The sequence below is a fragment of the Nipponia nippon genome, unplaced genomic scaffold (assembly GCF_047370975.1).
Source record: "Nipponia nippon isolate SJK-2023a ecotype South Korea unplaced genomic scaffold, ASM4737097v1 scaffold_6, whole genome shotgun sequence".
NCBI lineage: Eukaryota > Metazoa > Chordata > Aves > Pelecaniformes > Threskiornithidae > Nipponia > Nipponia nippon.
In genome coordinates, this window is record NW_028262380.1 from 19,634,716 (window position 1) to 19,656,911 (window position 22,196).

Genomic DNA, 22,196 nt, shown 5'->3' on the forward strand with positions numbered 1-22,196 from the left:
AGTTCTAATGTTCAAAACGGCTCAACTACCTTTGTGTTCAAAGGCTCTAAAAATATTAAATATAATAGTATTGTAAGTATTAGTCTCAAAGAGACAATAAATTTCTGTGCAGAATACTGCTAGAAGTTTCAGACATAAAAAGAGGAAGGCTCTAATGAGTAAAAACAACTCCTAAAACCAAAACATGCCACTTCTCCCTATTTAAAAAAAAAAAAAAAATTGAAACTTCTATTTCCGTGTAGCATACCTGTGTGCATGTATCTTTAAGCAGATAACTTCCCATTATCTACTTCACACATGGAAATTCTACTTCTGCTTTTCTGAAAATACCAATCTGACCCTCTGTGCTGGTTCTGGCTGGGGCAGAGTTCGTTTTCTTCACAGTAGCTAGTATGGGCTATGTTTTGGATTTGTGCTGGAAACTGTTGATAACACAGGGATGTTTTTGTTACTGCTGAGCAGTGCTTACACAGAGTCAAGGCCTTTTCTGCTCCTCACACTGCCCTGCCAGTGAGTAGCCTGGGGGCGCACAAGAAGCTGGGAGGGGACACAGCTGGGACAGCTGACCCCAGCTGACCAAAGGGATATTCCACACCATATGACATCATGCTCAGCAATAAAACCAGGGGGAAGGTTGGCTGGGGGGGCTGCTGCTCGGGGACTGGCTGGGCATTGGTCGGTTGGTGAGCGAGCAGCTGTGTGGTGTTAGTTGCGGGCTGAGGTTATACCATGACACCCTCACATTTTAAAACTTCCTAACACAAAGCTGGCAACATTCTTCCACAACCTGATAAATGTTGGCTAATCAAAAAGCAGTTGTAACAGGCTGAAGTAATCTAGGCTCTTGAGCAGTTGCAACTCTGAAACTGGGCTACAGTACATAGGCAGGAATAGTGCTGAGCTGTCACAGGCCTTGCAGGAAAATGTAAATTCCCAGATGAAAAAAGCATCATTTTTCTGATGATGCAAAAAAGCATCATTCCCAGATGAAAAAAGCAGCATCAAGGCTCTCAATAAGCAAACACACCTTGCTGTGTCCAACTAAGGGACAACACCCAAGCATCGTGTCCTACCTGCTAACCAGTCATTAAGCACCACCACCACCTCCCATTTCAGCCCTCAAACATGTTTCTTGTGACCAAGCCATGGCATGCACCTCTAGCGCTAGGAACGTAAAGCAGTAGAGCACCAATAGTTATGTCAACCCCTAAGTTTATCTTGAACCAGGACAGGCAGTCCTTTCCCTTTCTCTCCCTCACACCCTTTCCATCTTTCTTACACCAGTACTCATTCGCCCTCAGGGAGCCAAAGCAGGAAGATAAAAAGCTATGTCTGCATTAGTAAGTAACTCAGCATAGATGGAGCAAGTCAGCAACAACCCGTCTACGCAATATGCAGTTCAATGCTTTTGCCTCAAACTAGATTTAGCCCAAGCCACTGGATGTCAAGCCTTCACAATGTGTATAAATTGGAGACATCCAAAGGGCAAATGTCAGTTTAGATCCTGACTGTCCCAGTTAGGGGCTGTGGTGCTTCTGATACACAGCATGAAGTTTTCTCTAGACAAATGTGAGCTCACACGCTGAAACACTCCAAACACAGGCAACACACAGTAATCCTACCCTGAGGTCAGACAAGCAGCATGGCCCATGTTAAACGCGGGCGGTGCTACCAACATCAACTCAAGTGGCATAGCTGTATTAAAAAAAAAAAAAAGGGAAAAAAAAAACAACCCCCACCACACCAAAAAATTCTCTTACTGCCATAGTTTCACTTGTTGCATTAATGCTCGTGATTTGACAGTACACACTGGAAAACATCAAGCTTAAACCAGAGGTTCAAAGCTTTATGGAGTATTTCACAATACAGCGCCTATACATACAAGGTTGGATACATCACTGCATGGGTGCATCACTGCAGAACAGTGTTTGTGAAAGTGTGCATTAACTAGAGATAACCCTCAAAAGGAGACTGGAGTTGAAAAATTTTGTTTCATAGCTACATTTAAAATCTAGAATATCTCTTGTATCTTGCTGAGTACTACCAGATTAGAGAAGCCTAGTTAATACTCGCTGCTTTCACTCATTAATAGACTCGGTGTGGCTGATGAGAGTTAAGAGGTTTACAGCAACAGAGCCGGCGCAGTGTTTGACTACTCTCTATTATTATAATGAAAATAGCTGTTCTTCATTACAACTTCAGCCTGCCTTGTTTCTTTATAGCGTATGGGCAGGACAGGGCATCCAGCTGACAAAAACAATCACGACAAGTACCTTTCTCTTATGCTTTACACAAGTACACCAAAGGATAAAATTTTCCTTGCACTTTCAATCTGGGGGCACTCAAAATAGATGTTAAACCAAGCTATTAACATAAACCTACAAGTTCTAATGCTGTACTCAGACACGTGTTTGTCATAATTCATCTTGACCACCAGTATTATCAGCTTCAAAAAAAAAAATGGAGAAACAGGCTTCTGAGTTTTTATTTTCATTAAAGAATTTGATTTTATAGGACTGCACAAGTTACCTGATTGAACATATAAAGAACTCGAGTCACATCATTTGCGTATTGGCACCTGGAGTAGTCCTCTTCTGCCCAGTACCCTCCCCTGTCGCATCTGCGCCAGGCTCTTCTCTCATCTTGTGAGTTGCCAGGATATATCCCACTGCCAGCAGAATAACGTGTACACAGCAGGTACGCTGTGATGCCTGCCAATGTTCTAGGCCACCTGGGGAGTCAAAAGCAAAAAAAAAAAAAAAATTAGATAAATTTACATGACAAGTAAATAAAAGGATTAAGCACTACAACATGAAATAAAGAGACACTCAAAACTAAGCATCTCTAAACTATTTAAAGGGCCACCTTGGCTCGCCTTCAGTATTTTCAAGCTGTTCACATTTGTGTACTCTTAACAAAACAAGTTCTAATGGTAGCATACTTTTTTGAATTCTTTCATGGGGTTGCAGGTGGAGAGAAGAAGGTGCTTATAAAATTACTAAAAATAGTTTACAATTTTTTAATAAAAAACCCTTGACTACTTCATGAAAAATTCCATATTAACACTATAAAAAGTTAAATACATAGTAAAAAGCCTTGCAAGCTTTCTACTTGTCCTGTTCACATGCATCAATGTAACTTTAAAATGACTGCATTCATATCTATAAACTTCATATATGAACAGAAGACTACATTTACAGTAATTAAGAAACAGTAGCAGTAGTACAATCACTTTGACGAATTTTGCAACCAAACATAATACCAAATAGAAATTAATGGGAAAAGGAAGTGTTCATGATGTTAAAAAAGCAGAAAAGAATTCCCTTCACTCAAGGTATGTGGAACTAAGCACTTTTTAAGAAAACTTCTAACATTCTCTCAACTTTCTCCTCTACAATTTTACTGCATATATCATCCGTATAAACATATACGTAGATAAAAATGAAATAAAGAATAAATACAGAAAAGTAAATTGCAACACACCTTTAGTGCACTGATCATTCATGAGATACGAACTGATTCAAAGGAAACATAAGAATAGAAGGAAACCATGCCTGAATTAAGCTGCAATGCTGAGAAGAAAGGACAGGGACATGGAATGCCAGCCAGCCTGCCTGCCCCCTTTTCCGGCCCTCTCCCTTGTTAAGATATGCATAAGCAGTATTTTATCCTACAGAAGACTAATACTTAAAGTTTAAAAGCAAAAAGCATTCATACCTAAACTGCAGAATGCTAAGTATCTCAAATCCAACAACCCAACATATAAGGTTTAACTAAAACTGAGAGCAAAAGAGAGCTTCATTTGATCATCCCAGGCTTTCTGTACCATAATTAAGTCAAGCTCCTTGAACAGCCTTAAGAGCTAACATACTTTTTCTCAGTTTTGAGTACTTCAAAGGGCCTTGCACAAAGCAGTTGTCTCCAAAAACTGAAATGGTCGAACAAAAAATTCTTTTAGATTACACTGTGATTTAAAGTTTGCTTTTATATTTGGACTGCATTTCAGTAAATGGCCATTTAGGCACTACTACCATCTAAATTAAGAGATGCTCAGAATATATCTGGGGGGGGGGGGGGGCGGGGGGGAATCTGTGTTTGCCAGAGGATGGAATAAACACCTTGAAGAATGTTCCATTTCAGGAAATTAAAATTTAAGTAATATTGCCAAAGCAGAGAAACTGAACAATTCAGCTCCATTTTCCTTACTTATTCACCAGTTAAGTAATTTCTCTTACTGAAGACACTCGGATTTATCACAGTTCTTTCTCAAAGAAGAGAGAAACTCCAGGGATGGACCAAGGCAAAAGGCTACACTTTTCAATTATATTAAATGATGCAAGAGATTAACCTTTTGGGATATACTGAACGTCTTCCCTATCTCAAATTCCTATTTATTCCTGATCAGCTCCAACAGAACAATTTTGGCATGCTCAGTAATAGAAGACAGACCCTTGCTTCAGGCCATTTTGGCAAAGATTACTTCGGTTTGGGCAACACGCAACTCAAATATAGCTGTTGGTGGCATCCTTAAAATGCACAGGTCATGGCAACAACCATGAAAGAATTCAAAGTCAGTAAGGAATCTAGTGGAAAAGACTAGACAATAATTACACCAAACCAAAACAGAAAACAAAGGCTTAAATTTTACTACCTTTTATAACAGTGTTGGCATTACAAAGCAGTTCTCCATATTGTAGTGACATCATTTAGTTAAGAAATGGAGACTTATTATTATGACCATCAGTGTAGTATCTGAATACTAGAATAGACAGATTATTTGGGTATCGTAGCAGAGATTCATCCAGCCTAGCAAATAACATACACATATTTGGAGTCTCAGCAGCCACTTCAAGAAATTAACAGAAGTGTCACCATTCAACCTTTATCAGAAAGGAAAACTTATACCAGAACTGGTGTCAACAGAGGTGGTTAAAAGAAAGAAGAAAAAAAATTTAAAAAAAGAAGTAGTGCAGTTTTTAAATGCCAGGAATTATATACAGGTATTTTAGAGAATGTACATTAATTCAAAGAACAGGTACAGATTCTGCAATGGTAATGTAAATTATTTACCATCTTTTCTCCCCTATAGAAAAAAAGCCAGCAGAAAGGACAAAAATCTTCCTTAGAAAAATCACAACAGCCTTTGTGAATTGCTGCAATCCCAGTAGTGGCATTAGTGCAGCATTTCATGCACCGCAGCAAGCTAACAAAAACATCACTTTGGATCATGTCTGGCCAACTCTGACCATGGACAGAGCAAGTTATGGATCTGCTGGGAAGGGAAGAAGGGATAAGAGGATACAATACATGCAAACTTAGATACGTCTCTGAAATTTCTGTATGGACAAATTAAAATAAAGTCCAATCAACACAGATTGGGGAAAAACAAATACAAAGATGAGCTACTCTTATGCTCCCACTTCTTATAGATACATAATGAGCTCTCAGAGAATGAAGCCAAAAAGAAAACAGGCAGATGAGGACAACTAATAAACCAGCAGCACAGCCGTTAGAAGACATGCAGGCCCACAAATACCTTGCATAATACACCCAAACCTCAGCTTCCAGAATAAAGAGAGTCAGGTTTCCAGAAACACTGACACTGGAGTGCCAAAATATCATTTCCAAAACAATTTCAACAACATCCACATTGAAATTTTTGTATTACGTTTCCACATCAAAGATACCACTTTGAAAGGGATATTTGTCTCTGTCTTCACAGACAGTTTTCTAAAAGTTGTATTTTTCCACAGCATTAAGTTAAAGTGTGGTCAGCTCAGTTTTGACTGAATGTATCACCTTACAGGCCTTAGGATAATTTAAGCCCTGCAGTCCTGACAGATGTTGTATGACACAACTTCCAAGACAAATGTTTTCACTGAAAAATGGCATGTGCCATTCCTTTCCTCACTATTCACACACACCTAGTGCTGAAGAACTGGAAAAAGAGAAACCAGCGTGAAACACTAGGACTCAAATGAAAAACACGTTTTTCAGGAGAGCTTTAATTACTACATTTTTAAACAAGTATAATTTCTAAGCTATATATATATATATATATCTCTCTTCTGGAACTTCTGTAGCCATCAAATAGAAAAAAGTGACAGTTTCAGTGCTTAACACTACTTCAAAGGTTATTAGATTACCACAAGATTATTTACCTTCTCTCCCTGTTCTTCTCTCTACTTCCTCTGTTTTTTTTAATCCATCTCTTTCCCTTTTGTTGCTGTCCCTTTATTCCTACTGCATTTACTTTTCATTCATCTACCTACACAGCATTTTATCATCTTTTACCATGATCTTCTCAAAAGAATCCTAGCAATGCCAAATAGTCATATAGTCTGTGCTATCTTTATAACAAATTCAGGTATCTACAGAAACATTTTGCTAATAAATAGTATTAATCTAATGATTTAGAAAGCTTTCTACTAAACCAGACATAAAAGGTGGGCAATTTAAAACTCCCAGCTTTCTGCCATAATTTCACATACACAAAACCAACACAAATGTGCAGTGTCACTAAAAGAAGCGCTTCGTGGGCAACAGTGTCCCTTACCCTCTTTCCTCTCCCATTCACAACACCCCTTGTGCAGGTATAAGTTTCTTTACAAACCAATGGTAAACGAGATAGGGGAACTGATTCCAGTTGTAACTACACTTCCCTTATTTCCTGTTTTTGCTAAGTGAATGTTAAACTGGACCATTCTCAGCCACGAACTGTTTCTTCCCAAGACCTGTATGAGATGAGCTGAGGAGGCACTCTCCACTTTCCATGAAGCCAGAGAGGACATCCCTCCAGCAGGCTCAAAAGGTGACTAATGACATGAAATTCTCACCATGCAATCAAAGGCTACGTAACTTTGGCTGCATTCATAATTTCTTGTGAGTCTAAGCTTGAATATCTTTCACAGTTTTTCACTGCTAGCAGAAGTGCAAATTTGGACTGTATTAACACTCTTATTTCATCACTGTTTATAATTAGGTGCTCAAAATTTATCACATATACATGAGAGTAGACAGCTGTGGGGGAAAAGATGGCTCATTTACATTTAAGTACTGTAATTTCATTTCAGGAAAAAAAAGCCAGACCATGAGATTATAAAAGAATCCTTCCCTTCATGCATATTAATTCTGTTTTGAAAGCATTCATTTCTTTAAACCAACAATAACTTTCAGTTACAATGAATTTTTATATCATAATTTCATTAGCTTACAGGTAGTCTAACTTTTTTTTCTTGCTACATCTTAGTAATTCTCTAAATTCAGCATGACAATTACAATTTTAAGATTAATTATACCCAGTAACAGTTTTCAAAAGGATAATTCTTATATTTAAGAAAGAATTCCATCAACTACCAGCATAAAATTATTCTAAACACAACAGTTGAAGGATTTACTGAAGCAGAAGCATTAGGTTACATTTTAACATGCAAACTGTATTTTCAATTTAGTCATGGATTGTAACGTATTCAGGGATATTATCAGAGTAAGACTTAAAAGAATATCTAAATTAAAAAAAAAAAGATTCCATGATGAAGACAGTTTATTGCCTAATTTTTATAAACTCATGCTAAACTACTATTACTGAGCCAAAGACACTGAAGACAAACATCCGCCTTCGCTACACTTCGCCATCCCATCTCTGAAAGGATAAAAATCTAGATGCCAGTTTTGAAACAGCTTCCAAGCTAAAATGACTAACTAGTTCCAGCTAAAAAACTATAAAATCAAATTCACCTAGGATCATTTACAGCCATCTGCTCAGAACCATTTTCTCACTAGTCAAAGCCTTATTTCCATATGGTCTCAAAGGTGAAAAATTACTCTCTATTATTACTCTACCTAAACTACAAATGGAAGTCTGTTATAGTAAACCCAGACATAGTGAACTTTTTGATAAGCTGAACATTTCCTGAAATCTTATTTCTTTCTACTGAATTCCAGAGGGGGTAAATCCTATTACACTGAACAGTCACTGAACAGCACAGGTTAATTTAATGGAAAACACTTTGAAATAAGCCTTTACCATCTGTTTTCACCTCTAATGGCAAATCAAAGAAGAATGATTCACACTTGTACCATTAAAAAAATGCATAAGTGATTTAAATAGACGTGTTCTTTGATGAATACATCATGCATTTGTTTGACTTTCTTCACCTTTTATCTTAAGCAAGAAGTTCTCATTTCCTAATGTAATGCTCACCCCTGCAGTTGAAACCACCACAGTGCAAAAAGAGGATATGCACAAAGTTTCTTATATAAATACTTCCTTACAATGTGAAGGTGAAGCTCTTCAGTAGTTCCAAATTGCCTCTGTGCAGCAAGTGATCTTAACACTACTTTGCTTACTAATAGTTCCTCATACTCAGACACCAGCTACCCTTCTTCTGAAATTGTCCAACTGATGAACATAAAGAAAATGAACTCAGAACAAATGTTCTTAGCCAGGACTTTACCCGAATTTTTGCTATAACTGGAGAAGGCCTTCTGCACTTGAAAGCTTGTCTTCTCTCCCCTCAAAAACTATGTCCCAGCAACATGCTTTAACTTACTTTTCATTTCTTAAAATAAAAGATTTATGGCCTTAGATTAGCTGTATAGAAAGACGACGATTTTAAAGAACTCTAATGTACACAGGGAAAGGAAGAAAAGTTTATAAATGTAAACAAAAGATCAAGCACAAGATCAACATAGCCAAACAGCATAAGAAAAGTGAAAATAAATGAGTGGGTAAGCACAGTTATTACAACATTAAGAAAACCTACAAACCGTAGTGAAAACATATGCTATGACATACACTAATTCTCAGTAGGAGTTACTGCAGGGAGGTACAATACAGAGTAGTTATAAAGGGAATTACCTTACACATAGAGAATCTATACAGAAGCTATCTGTTACAGCTGGCACCTCCAGGAGTAACGTGTTGTTAGAGTGACCAGCAGCAGAAAGATCAGAAAAGGGAAAACAGGTGAAGAGGTAAGAACAAAAGATAAAATACTCTGCAATACCCAACACAATGGAACATCAGAGCTACCACTACAGTCCCAACAATCATTCAAGGAACGACCATTCATATTATTTACTGTAATACTCATGGGGGGGACCCAAACTATATTACATGTTTCTCATATAGTGATTTTGTCATATGGGAGCAGGAGGGTTTTAGAAACAGAATAACCTGGTGGAAAGCCCCCCGTCCATACGCAGTCTAACTCTAACTTAGAGATAATCTAAAAAGTTTTGTTCTATTTGAATAATTTCATTTATATATTTCAAATATCATAGCTCACTTTCCATCTTTTCCAAAGATGCGAGTTAACAGGCTCAAAGTTTAACATTTCATGGTATAGTTGTGTGCAATTCTTTCAACACATACTAATTTAGAACAGTTAAAAAACTATTACACACACCATTTACAAACGAACATCCACACAGGTGCCTTTAAAGCATAATACCTTAGTTAAAAATAAAATTAAATGCACTCTTCTTTTCTCCGAAAAAAACTTGAGGTTACCAACCTGAAATCCCCTTTATTGTTCACAACCCTCTCTGGAGGGCAGTACTGCGCAGAACTTTCTAGCACCACAATGTCTACTGTCCTTGTGTTATTCCCACGTCTGGTTTGTACATGGCAGCCCCAGTTTCCTGTGGAGCCAGCCTGAATGTTTGAGATTGTCAGTGCACTGGGAAGATAAAATAAACAAATAAAACCCAACAGTCTTGCAATAAAAGTTATATAAGCTTTTACCAAAAGATGACTAAAATACAAAACAACAATGGAAGAAACAACCGGTTACACACAACTGAGTGATCTTACAAAGCTAGAGCTATCTAGGAATCAATGTACTGTAATTAACAGAGAAATATTTACTATTCTTCTAGCTCTCAATTTTGCCAAGGTAGGAAAAAAAAAGAACAGCCATGAGAAAAAAAGTTCCTTGATTTTAGAAAGAAGAGTTGAGAAGTCCAAATTCCCTAAGTGTTGTTATTTCTCTTCAACACAAAATTTTTATAGTTGTTCCAGAAAGGCCAAACTAAAATAGCTTCCCAAATGCATAATTTGTGATAAAGTCAGAATCCCTAATTTACTAATACAATTACAGGATATATAACCACTCTGTAGATGCTGAGTGAGTCAAATATCTGCTGCAGGCAAAACAAATTATACTCATAGATCTCTGCTGGAGAACTTCAATATTACCAACTGTGGTGTGCTCAAAAGGAACAGGAAAGAATCCCTGAGTAGCTCACTTAAATGGCTTGTTTTCATAATTTTAATGTTCCAAGAGAACAAATGTACCCTACCATAAACATAGTTTACATGAACTGCACCGGGTAGTCCTTGGAGATAACTGAAACCCAACTGCACCCGTCCTGGGCAACCTGCTCTAGCTAACCCTGTTTTAAGAGGTGGGTTTCACTAATCAAATCTCTAGACCTCCCTCTTCAAACTTGATAGCAACAGTGACCAAACCCAGGTAATTTAAGAGATGTGTGAAGTTACAGACTACTTCCCTGCTTGGGAAGTTTCCATCTACATATGTTCACTCAGCGAGGATATGAGAAAATATCTCCTTCCATTTTTTATGGAAATAGTCACTAAACCAGAGCAGAAAATAAGAAGTGGGAAATACATTTTCTCTGTATGGATTCACCTTGCAATCAGTGAGCAGTTATGAATCATGTTTTTTTCAACAAAAATACCCTGGGACTCATCAGTTTCCACTATCTTTCCATCCTGATACCACAAGACTTGCATGTCTTGATCAATATACGAAGCCATACATTGGAAGGGTAGACTATCTCCTTCAAAGACAACCTGACGGTGAGATGGAGTCATATAGAAAGATGGTAATTCAAGCGGCGGTTCTAGAATTTAAGAAATAAAAGCACAATTAATAGCAAGAATATGTTATATACACAATTTTCAGAAGGAGAAAAATACACTGAGTATCAATTATTGATATTCTTCACAATTTCTCACTATTAATATTTCAAAATCACAAATACTTTTTTTTTTTGACAGATGGAATAACTCTAATACAACAAAAGTTAAGCAACTTGGTCACGGTTTCATCACAAGGCAGCGGCTAATCAACAATAGAATCACCATGTAGGGAAGTAAGTCATAAAATGAAGACCTTTTAACTTCAGAAATTTGGGCTTGGAATGATTTGTGCACCTGAAGTCAGACAGATACTTTGGAAAAAAATTATCAGTTTCCGATTCCTCTTGTGAAGTTTAGGTAAAAATCTGTAAAAAACATGGATTAGCAGGAAAAAAGGAGTTTCTCTCCAGAGAGTGGTACTCATCCTTAGTTTCTAGACTAACATCCACAATCACCGATTTATTTATTATTTATTTCCAAAACAAACAACACTGAATCATGACTACACATCAGCCTTTGAAAACAAATCACTATTACCACTATCATGTAAGTGCTGAATTTCAGGGAAACAAAACAAAGCAAGAAAAGTCTGTTCACTAATATTAACAGAATATGGAATGCGTTAGAAAATAAGTATCAGTTGTCAGGAGTGCTTACCGCAGGTCAGAAGCTCCTGTTTAACACCAGTCACTGTCTGTGACTGAAGTGACTTGGGATAGGCGCATTTAGTTTCACGTACAGTTATATTTCTTTCTTTTAACCACTGATGCATCCACAGTATGTTGCAATCGCAAAGAAGATAATCAGTCTGAAATTCTCTGCAACACAAAATAGGTATTCACAGTGACAAAATGCAACGCTCAAAGGTCTGAAAGCTTGACATGAACAGCTGTACAATGCTTCTCATTGTCACAGATACACAGACAACAAGCAGTCAAATCCCAGAATACAGCAGAGTTGCCTACCACTAAGTACTGGAAGATACTCTAATCCTCTGGTCTGAGAACAAAAGCACACACTCTCCGTCAAAAGGAATCCTCTCCATAAATATGAGCAACATCTAATACCTGCACATGAAAAAGTTTCTAGTAATTTCTCTCATGGAGGAAGCTTACATCATTTAAGTGAGCAATAACAAGGAATTACTTGAATATGCTTCACCATAACTTAAGAACACACTTCACTGCTTCACTTTAGCAATCAAATGCTTTAACAGTAAAATCAACAGAAATATCAAAATAGCCTCTCACCTGTTCCTCTTTTCAGAACCACTATTCGCACAATTTTAATGATAGTTTTATTCTGCTTTATATGAAAGTCATATAAGGCTTTTCTTTGATTCATAAAGTAGTCTCTTATAATTTAATACTTTCTACTAAAAAGAGGTATCAAATCCCCCCATAGGTGTCTGTTGTAGTCAGCTAAATTAAAAGAGAACACAAATATTTTATCTGTTTAAGAAGTTAAAAATGTATCAAAACATATCGCTGTGTCTACACTGTTTGTTACCTCTAGTGAAAACATAATTTATTTTTCTTTTTGCAAATGTCTAGAGGATAACACAACATCACAGGCAGAACACTTCAAACACTAACTCAACATTCCTGTGAAACTCCATTTGGTCTTTGTTCACAGGAATTCCTCCAGACACACACATTTTTAATAGCAACGGTTATATCCAGATTCTCGTCAGACCTGTGGTGTTCTTGGACAGCATCCTTTATGTACACAATTAAAATACCAGGAATAACAACTTATGAGCAATTAAAAGAAGCTGGAGGAGGGAAAGAAACATTTGCCTTTATAAACAAGAAGTTAACTTGGTGTCAAAGCCAGAAGCCAGAACTTTTGAGAAAGTCCCAGTACAGTGAGCCAACTGTCATGACTACCAGGGAAAAATGCAAGCTAATCATCAGCACTGATAATTTTTTTTCATTTGTTTTCTTCCTTACACAAGATTACAACTCATGAAATTAAAGGAGAGAAAAATAACATGAGGTGGAGATGTACCCACTGTTACGTGTAACAAAACTATACCATTCTTCAAGGACTAAGATCTTCCCTAAAAGCATTTCTTCCCTTTGTTAAAAAGGGTGTAAAGTGCTATTTAATATAAAGTAACAAACGATGCATATAGAATGAAACTTTCAGAAGCCCAGATGCCAATATAGCTTTGTTCTCCCAGAACTGTAATACTGAGCATCTTTTGAAGGAAGTTATATAAACATCTGAATATCTGTACATACATTTTCCATGCATTTATTCAGATAAAGAAATGACTGTTATGAGGTTTAAAAGTAAAAATGCAAAACTACAGTACAAACAAGTGTATATAAAATAGTTTTTCTTAATAACGCAAATGATCATGCAAATCAAGATTAGATGCAGTAAGTACTTACAGAGATTTTAGTGAACCAAGATGATCAAACGTTCCCTGTGTAAGTGTAGAAAACAGATTTCCAGAAAGATTCCTAAGAAATAAAAGTATCATGATTTGAACTCATGCTCAAGCAACTGACATTTGAAATAAAAAAAAAAAAAAATAAAATCCCTCTTGCAGATAACATTATTTTAAAACCTACAAGATACTATTATGACACTCTGTCATAGGTCACAAGACTAAGAATAAGAATCAGGTCTGATAGCCTAGCAGAAATCCCAAAGCTCCCCAATACTTCTTTTTTAGCTGAATAATTTTAAGATTGGGAACAAGGACTGAAAGCAAATATTTATTTTCCTTTAAAGCAACAAAACTAGCACATGTTGAGCATACATTTCAAGAAGTTTAACTTCGTTGTTCAAAGGGAATTTATATGTTGCTATTAACATGCTATAAGAAGCATGTTTGATCTAGCAGAATTTTTTTAAAAAATATTATACATCCCACTTTCTCCCTATCAGTGAAAGCACTGCGTAAAAAACCAAACAACCAGGGCAAAAAAAACATTCCATAATCTTACATGTTATTTTCTTGAAGTAAATGAAGAACTACAAAACATGCAAGAAAGCCAGCAAAACACAACCATACTGATGCCATGGTAGAAAGCACAGGTATTAAAAGATTCTATAAACCTGAAATATTTTTCTAGGGAAAATATTTTGTATAGTCTGCTACTCTCCCCCCCTCTTATCCCCCTTCCCATACCTTCTAAAAAACTGGAAAATGGTTGCAAAGCGGACAGAGCACTGAGTAGTATGGTTTTGGTTGTCACCACCACACCCCCCACCCCACCTTGGGTTTTTTTTAAGCTTCCTACTGAGTAACAAGCCACAATCACAGTCGCACTACATCTCTTTCAAGCGCACACTTAAAACAAACTACTCCCATTGAAACAAAGAAGGTTAACCAAAGTTAACTAAAGTTAACTAAGACTAAAACTTAAGAAGTGAAATTATATACAACAAAATTGTACTTACAATCTAATAAGATTTACAAGTCCTCTAAATATATCTGCATTCAGACAGCCTATTCTGTTATTAGTTAAGTCTCTATAAAAAGAAAAAAGCAAAAATTGGAATAAACTGGTTTATTTCCAAATGACATACAGTCTGCAAACAGAAATATTTCAACTAAAATTCATGAGTAACAGATTGCACCATATATACATTTAGTCTTTTTCAGCAAAACCCAAAAGGTACTGCTATATGGGTGTACACACATGCACATACAGTCCTATTCCATTTCTAAAGTAATAATGGTTTGCCCCTATACAGTTCAATGAGCCTAGCCTGACCAGTAAGTCCCCTTAGAACAGGCTTGGCTTACATCTCTACAAAGTAAATTTTCGTATTTGTACAGTATGTTCGTCACATGTGCTACATCACTTTATTTTTTGACCTGCCAGAGACCTATTCTAGTGCATTTATTGTACATGAGTAGGACCACTTCTATATTTATACTTGCATAAATATTTAAATATTATATATTTTACAATGTAGGTCTTAAATCGAATTGCCAAAAATTCTTAAAGGAATAAAAATTAAGCTTGCAAGTAGTAATGGTCCATAACTGGTTCTTCAGCTTTATTTTTAAGGTTTTCAAAAGTGCAATTACCAACAAAATCTCTTTTAAGAGAGCCAGATCATCTGATCAGTGACAAATAAACATATATACTACAAAAATTGAAGAGGGAAAGCTGTATGCTGACTAAAGGCTGGGGAGGGTGGCACTGAAATCACTAAAAGCTGTCCCAGATAGTCCAAAAATCTAAAGAGCTTTTTAAAAAAAAAGAAAAAGAAAAAAAGAAATGGAAAAAAAAAAAAAGGCCATCATGCTGAGGTCTTGGTTTTCAAGTTTCATCTGGGACACAATTTTTTACAGCCAAGGTATAAATCCCAAAAAATGTGTTAATGGGAATGTTGGCACAACCTTCAATAAAGCAGCATTAACAGCGCTGTAACTTCAGTGTAGTATTAATAACAAGGGACTGTGTTCTACTATGCCCTTTAGGAAAAAAAAAAAAAAATCATGAGGAGTTTAACTTTTAACAAAGCAAGACCTGATGGCATCAAAGTTCTGAATGAACATTCACCCAGTGATATTTCAAGTCACCAAAATACAAAAAGGGAAGAATAACATAAGAGACTGTCAATAAGAACAAGTGGGACTGCCAAGCCACAAGCAGTGGATGTTCTTCAGTCATAAGACTGAAAGCAGACTTTGTTTTATACATTCATATATATGTGTGTGTGTATAAATTTAGACAGCATGTACATATTCAACTTTTAATATATAATAGTTTTGCTGTCTAAATTTCCAGTCTAAACCTAAGACTTACTCCGCTCTCAGGGTTTGTTTGGTTTTTTTTTTTTTGTTTAAACTGACTAGCTAGATATACTACTTACAGTCTTTTCAGAGATGAAAGCCCCAGAAAAGCTCCTGGATCTATAGTACTTATAAGGTTGTTCTTAAGATCCCTGCAGAGAAAAATTAAGACATTATACTTACTGCAAACTATCCCTTAAAACAGATAAACATGTATAAAGATATATTTAACTTGTCTCAACTTGTTTGAAAACTGCCCAAAAACACCACACAACACATTTCTACTTTCTCTAACATAGTATCTTTCAAAATTTGAAAATCTGTATTTTGACTAGAAAGAGGAATATAAACGGCATGTGTATTCCTTTAAATATTCTATCAGTTCTTATCAGATGAAAGGGTATAGAGTCAAAAATACTTTGCCACAGTGTCCAAGTAGCTTACAGCTGTTCAGGGTGTAACACTTGCTCATTACACAGTATAATACTGTTTAGCACAGTCTTCTACAGCCTACCCCGTTTTAAATACTTCAGTAGTGCCCAACATCTACCAAAAGAAGCAAAACAAGATCCTAAAAATACACCAAAGACACAACATTGAAAGTTTCCACCAATGTTACTGGCACAAAAGCAAAGCCCTGGCTGAGAATCCTAAATAAAGCTGGTGAAAAAACTCAAGAGCACAGATTTTTAAACCTTCAGTTTCCAGAACAGGAGATTGTAAGAAGAAATGTAAAGTAACCATGTCATTAAACTGCTTTATTAATTTTTATAAGTGATATAGGAGTTTTAACTCCCAACTTGAGATATTTTGCAGATACAGCTTAATTTGAAAGGTCACAGAAAGCATCTGCCAGCATCTACAGTTTTGAACAGACTTTTATCACTGCATGAATGCTAAAATTATTTCTGCCTCCTTATTCATCCAAGATTTTTACTATACTGTTATCTGAAACTTTGCAGGCACTTATTACTACAAGGAAAATTTCTCATTCCTTGGTAATATGGGAACATTCTGCATTTGAAAAGACAATTAGTAATTTAAATTAAAAGCAATGTTTTAGTAAGCAAGAGTAGAAAAAACATCTCCTAAATCTACTACAACATTAATAATTCTGCCCAAAAGAGAACAGTACAAGAGGATTACATCTACCATCACACAGATATGCATGAGCAAAAATATAAATTCATCCCAAGATTTCACAATAGCATTTCCTGCAGCCAGATTAACAAATCATGGTACAACAGAATGTGTCATGGCACATGGATCATGCTTCAATACCATACCTAATAAACATTTAAAATACTTTAAATACTTTAAATTCACCTTGCAGTACAGTAAATTAATTTTCAATAAAACTATGACATATATACACTTCTCTCAACTTTATTTTCTTGCCCTGTTGGGTGGCAGGGACTGCCAACTACTTCCAAAGCAGTATCAGGAGCCCGAAGAACTCTTTCGGTAGGCTTATAAACCCAGTACCGAGACCATGACAAACCTGAGAATACTAAATGTATTAAATGTATCACATAAAAGGGAGGTGGGGGAGACAATCTCATTAGAAAGTTGTGTTTGGCTTTAAAGTTCTTGTTGTTTCTAACACTTTGTACATTTATACAAACTACTGCTTTTTAGCAACAGGAATTTACTCAGCTGCTGATTTTAATCATTTTTCTTCGGCAAAGCTCAACCAACAGGATATACTTATAGATACTTATTTGTCCAAATAAAAGAAAATCTGTCCAAAAGAAATACATGACAAGAGGGTTTCAGTTAGGGTAATGTTACACCTGCCCCATGTAGTCCAACTTCTGTCTCAAAGCACAACTAAATCAGATCAACTGCCCCACTGTTATGTCCAGTGAAGTCCCGAAAACCTCAAAGGACGCAAATTTCACCATCTCATCACCCAACTCTCTAACCATTTAACCATTCTCATTATGAAGAATTTTATGTCCAATTGGAACAGCCCTTTTTCAAATCCATGATTAAGTGGGCAAATAGCAACTTACCAACAGGCAAAAACATTTTTAAGAGCCTGACAACCACACCTAATGTTATCTTGTTAGGATAAGAAAAATATCTTAATGAAATAATACATAAATGTAACTATGATTTGTCATGCAAAAAACCAAAATCCTTTCATTTAATTAGAATTTATAATGAGATGTTTCAGTGGCCAGTTGTCTGACTTAAAAGCGCACATATTCATACAGAAGTAATTTTTGAGTATGTATACGTATTACTCATAATTTCCTGCTTTCTGTCTCAGCACAATGAAGATGCCTTAACTATTACTAAAGCATCCTGCAGGCACAAACGATGCATATATATACATACTGACACATATATATTATTTAGCTCTCTCAACTACCATTGAATAAACTATCTTTTTTTCCCCGATCAGAACTTGAAAATGAATGTCAGACAAGAAACGCATTAGCCACCATGGACTCTTACTAAATGAAATGCCTTTCCAAAAAGGAAATGGGGTAAAACGACAAAGAAATTACAAAAATAGGTTAAGCATTACATAAAGTCAGCCTATCCCTCCCACAGCTCTACAGGGTATAGACTTCATGCAGGCAGATCCAATAAGTGGTTATGACCGATTAAACAATTTTTATGTTTCCTCATCACTCACTGTGTATGATTCAAATTCTATCCTATACATACATAGGCCTTCTCCCTAAAACAAAGCAGGCTCTATTTATTTTCAGTTTTCACCACCAGTGTACCAAATATTTAGGGTACGACCAAAACTGTTGATAACTGAAAGCCCAATACTTTATTGCATGTGGGTCTCAGATGTAGAATTCTGCTTTCAGGTCACCATATTCAAACTGTGTATAATGATCAAGTGCTGCTGGAGCTGTTTCACCACGTTGAAGTAACACTCTCTAGCAAAGGAAAACTGGCTCAAATCTATCACTGATTTCAATGATATTAGAGTAATACAAGAATAGAAAGCAACTGGAGCATCCAGGTTCATAAGGAACCATGAAAGAGAAGACCATAAACACTTCTGAGACTTGGACATTTTCCAAATGGAAATTATAAAGTTGTTACTAAAAAAAAAAATCATCTCTTGACTTTTTGAAAAGCTCTTACATATGCTTTTGACATCCCCTTGCAGCTAAAGAAATCAACAGCAACTTGGATCATTGTGTTCTGCTTACCCCATCACATCACCCATGACATGCATTGATGAACTACAATAGTCAAAATTTCTTGAAGATGTAATACAAAAAAGTTAAATATATATATATGTGCTTGAGACTACCACACTTCTGCAAATGAAACAAAAGCTAGAACCAAGACCAGAAAACCTTTTTATTTCCTTCAAGTAATTTCTATACTTGCAACAGTTCAGAATACTCCAAAGCATTCAATTTCACAGCACAGATTTTTTCAGCAGAGACCAGAAGCGCATTTCACCACCCCTCACCACTCATCTTTCAGAAATTACCTGAGAAGCAGGTGAGGATGGTGAAAATAAATATCTTGTTAGCCTAACATACTCAGTCTTCTCCTAAAAGAGCCACAGATAACAGAGATGGAACTTCCAGAACCAAAACCAGAACTAAAGTTAGAGCAGAAAACAACTTCCTGAATATTCAAAAAACTGCTTCTCTGCTCAGTAATATTCAAACAAGAAATACTGACACTTTCCAATCACTTTTAAAGACTTAAAAAAAAAAAAAAAAAAAAAAAGAAAATTTCAGGTCCACCACTAGAGAACTCAGGTCCATCTTTTCACATGCTCTGCTGCACTGTCACAAGAATTAAAATCAGAAATTGCTACTGTCTGAAAAAGTATTAGATGCTCCTATTTTTATTTAAGGCATCCATATATCTATAGATTGGTGCTGTAAAAATAGGAGAAAAAAAATGAGACTGTCTACAAATAACACTCTCTTCACACTGCATATTTTCCCTTTTCAAAGGTGTATTAGTATATCCTAAAAATACATTGGTAAACCCTTGTCATTATTTACAGTTCAATAAATATCAAACCCTGCTTTTGCTATCTAAATATCTTTACCGAATTCCATGCCTGTCTCTTCCTCCTCTCTCCCTCATGTACAATGAAAAATAGTACTTTATAAATACATAAAGTAATCTTCCTTATCCTCACAAAAATCAGGCAGCATTAGCTAGCTTCCAGACGGAAGACAGCAGTTTGCTTCTAAGTTGCTGGACTTTGAATAATGCTATATAAAGTCAAGTATCTACTAGATGAAAAATTATCTGTCACAAATTAGTTGTGCAAGAAGTTACTTCAACATTTAAACTGCAGAAAATTCATAGCAAAACATAGCATTAACAAAGTCAGTGGAGATTAAAATATTTAACATCTTTTTGTACAGACACTTTAATTACTGTTTATGGCAGTAAAAATCTTTGACCTGCTTAATGTTATTCAGCTATTATTTGCATGAATTTTTTCCTATAAGAGTAGATGTAGACGTAGCATAGTCAATTTCCACTCTAATTAACAAACATTTCACTCTCCAGTAAAACAAAACTCTTATTTTGGTAATCTTATCCCCCTGTTTACAAAATAATGCATTACCAAATTCTACATTTTCATAAATTAACATAATTATTAAACAGATTTGAAATTCCTACTCGGGGCCAGTTTTAATGTACTTCCCCATAGTTTTGGGGCATACAAGCAACAAATAAAACAAACTCTCCCTTTCAATAGTAACAGTGAAGAATTGTCAGATGAGGATGAGGTCAAACATGTTTCAGCAAAACAATAGCCTAAAGGACAACAATTGCCAGCTATAGATACCATATGCCCAAGTTTATCTGAAGAACTGAAAAAATAACAGAAACCATTTAAAAATATGTAAATTTTCATTAAGATGTCCAAGAACTAAACAGGAGAAAACAAGTTTAGTGTGTTAACAAATGAATTATGAAGTTGTGAATCTGTATTTCAGGATTCCAAATACTGGTTAAAATGCAAGTAAAAACAATTATTATGCAGGAACATGTTCCTGACATACTAGTTTATTTTTTAAAGGCTTTGGTTAAATATATCTATACATCTAAACTCTATCCAAAAAACATTAAGGAGAAAAGGTAAAAATATTTGCTATGAAGTATAACATTACAAGGAATGAACAAACAAGCATTAAATGCATACAAAATCTCTCCTGGCAAGCAGCAATGTTAAGTCACAATGCTACTGTCTGAATTAACTACCTAAATGCTGACTGAATTTATTTCTTTTATCTCCATTTCATCTCTAAATTAAAAGCGGGGAAAAGAGCATATCTACAAAGAAAGAAAACACTCATAAGGAAACAAGGGGGAGTATGAGTAGTAATAAAAATAAACAAGAAACTTTCAAAAAAGTGCAATTTTAAAGGCATATAAGTTATTACAGTGAACACTAAGGAACACTTTTACTATTGACCATTTAAGTTTGAAAAATTTTAATTACGAGAGTAGCTTCTGTCCAAGGTCACAAGAGCATTTAAAGCAGAAAAGCTTACTTTTACTGTGGCTAAATAATTTTTTTTTAAATAAGTCTTGCACACACACAAAAAAAAAATAGAGATGGTCATTAATGACTACTGTATCATGGTATTTATCCCTTCCTTTATGATGAAGACACCTGACCATTAACAATCATTTGTTGAAGTATTAACTCCTACACCAGTACAGATAAAGTGTGTTATCTCATTCAGATGAGACCACTATACTATCTAAAATACTGCTATCCTAGATCACTTTAAATGCTCGAAACATGATGCCTTACTTACTGCTTCCTTTTCCTTTTCATGAAAGAAGATATTAAAATAACCTAAACACTCCTTACAAATGACAGGAGTTAAATGGAAGGAAGCTGAGTTCTTATAATTTTAAAGAAAATTAAGATTTGGATTCATAGAGCAAATGTAAATGATCATCTCAAACTAATTAGAGTTTCAAGTATTTCCTGTCTGAAAGTTGTAATGAGTTACAACAAATAACAACTGTCAGCAGATGCCTTTATTACCTAGAGCAAGGACGCCAAAATAACGTGTGAAGATCTAGAATGCCATCACTGCTGATAACCTTGCTGCTTTGGCACAATGGCTTATTTCTACAGTAAAGCTCATCTGGTGGAAGTGTCTGAATTTATTTAGACCAGGTGACCGGGATTGCAGCCTTCAAGTTTTAGAGGAAGAATAAAATACTTTTAGTCCCCTGAAGCCAAAAGTCCTTTGGAACCCTTCCTAGATGATGCGAGACGATTATGAAACTGGCTACTTTCCCAGTCAAATGGCCTAGAAAAATCCTTATCTCTAAAGTTTCTGCTTGCTCCCAGGTAGATCAACCTGCCAATCCTGACCTTCTACCAGCTGGAAAAAAGCTGACTGTAACAGAAGCTACAATGCTTCTTTTTATCCCATAGGTGATACATCATCTGAAAGGAAAGTGAAAACAGGAAGCAAAAAGTGTCAAAGAAGTTACTCCCCATCAGACTCACTCCCATTTTTCCTCCATGCATTCGGTATATACCAAAGTTCTAAAGTAAGC

General features: G+C 35.8%; 1 protein-coding gene across 1 annotated transcript in view; it reads right to left on the reverse strand.

Moving 5' to 3' along the window:
- ADGRA3 (adhesion G protein-coupled receptor A3) overlaps positions 1-22,196 on the reverse strand; it is a 58,002-nt gene that overhangs the window by 20,115 nt on the left and 15,691 nt on the right. Inside the window, exons 3-9 of the mRNA XM_087736367.1 lie at positions 15,734-15,805; positions 14,306-14,377; positions 13,288-13,359; positions 11,546-11,706; positions 10,656-10,869; positions 9,519-9,683; positions 2,530-2,731 (exon numbers count right to left, since the gene is read on the reverse strand). Of these exons, the coding sequence (XP_087592493.1) occupies positions 2,530-2,731; positions 9,519-9,683; positions 10,656-10,869; positions 11,546-11,706; positions 13,288-13,359; positions 14,306-14,377; positions 15,734-15,805 (958 nt within the window). The remainder of the gene's footprint in view (positions 1-2,529; positions 2,732-9,518; positions 9,684-10,655; positions 10,870-11,545; positions 11,707-13,287; positions 13,360-14,305; positions 14,378-15,733; positions 15,806-22,196) is intronic.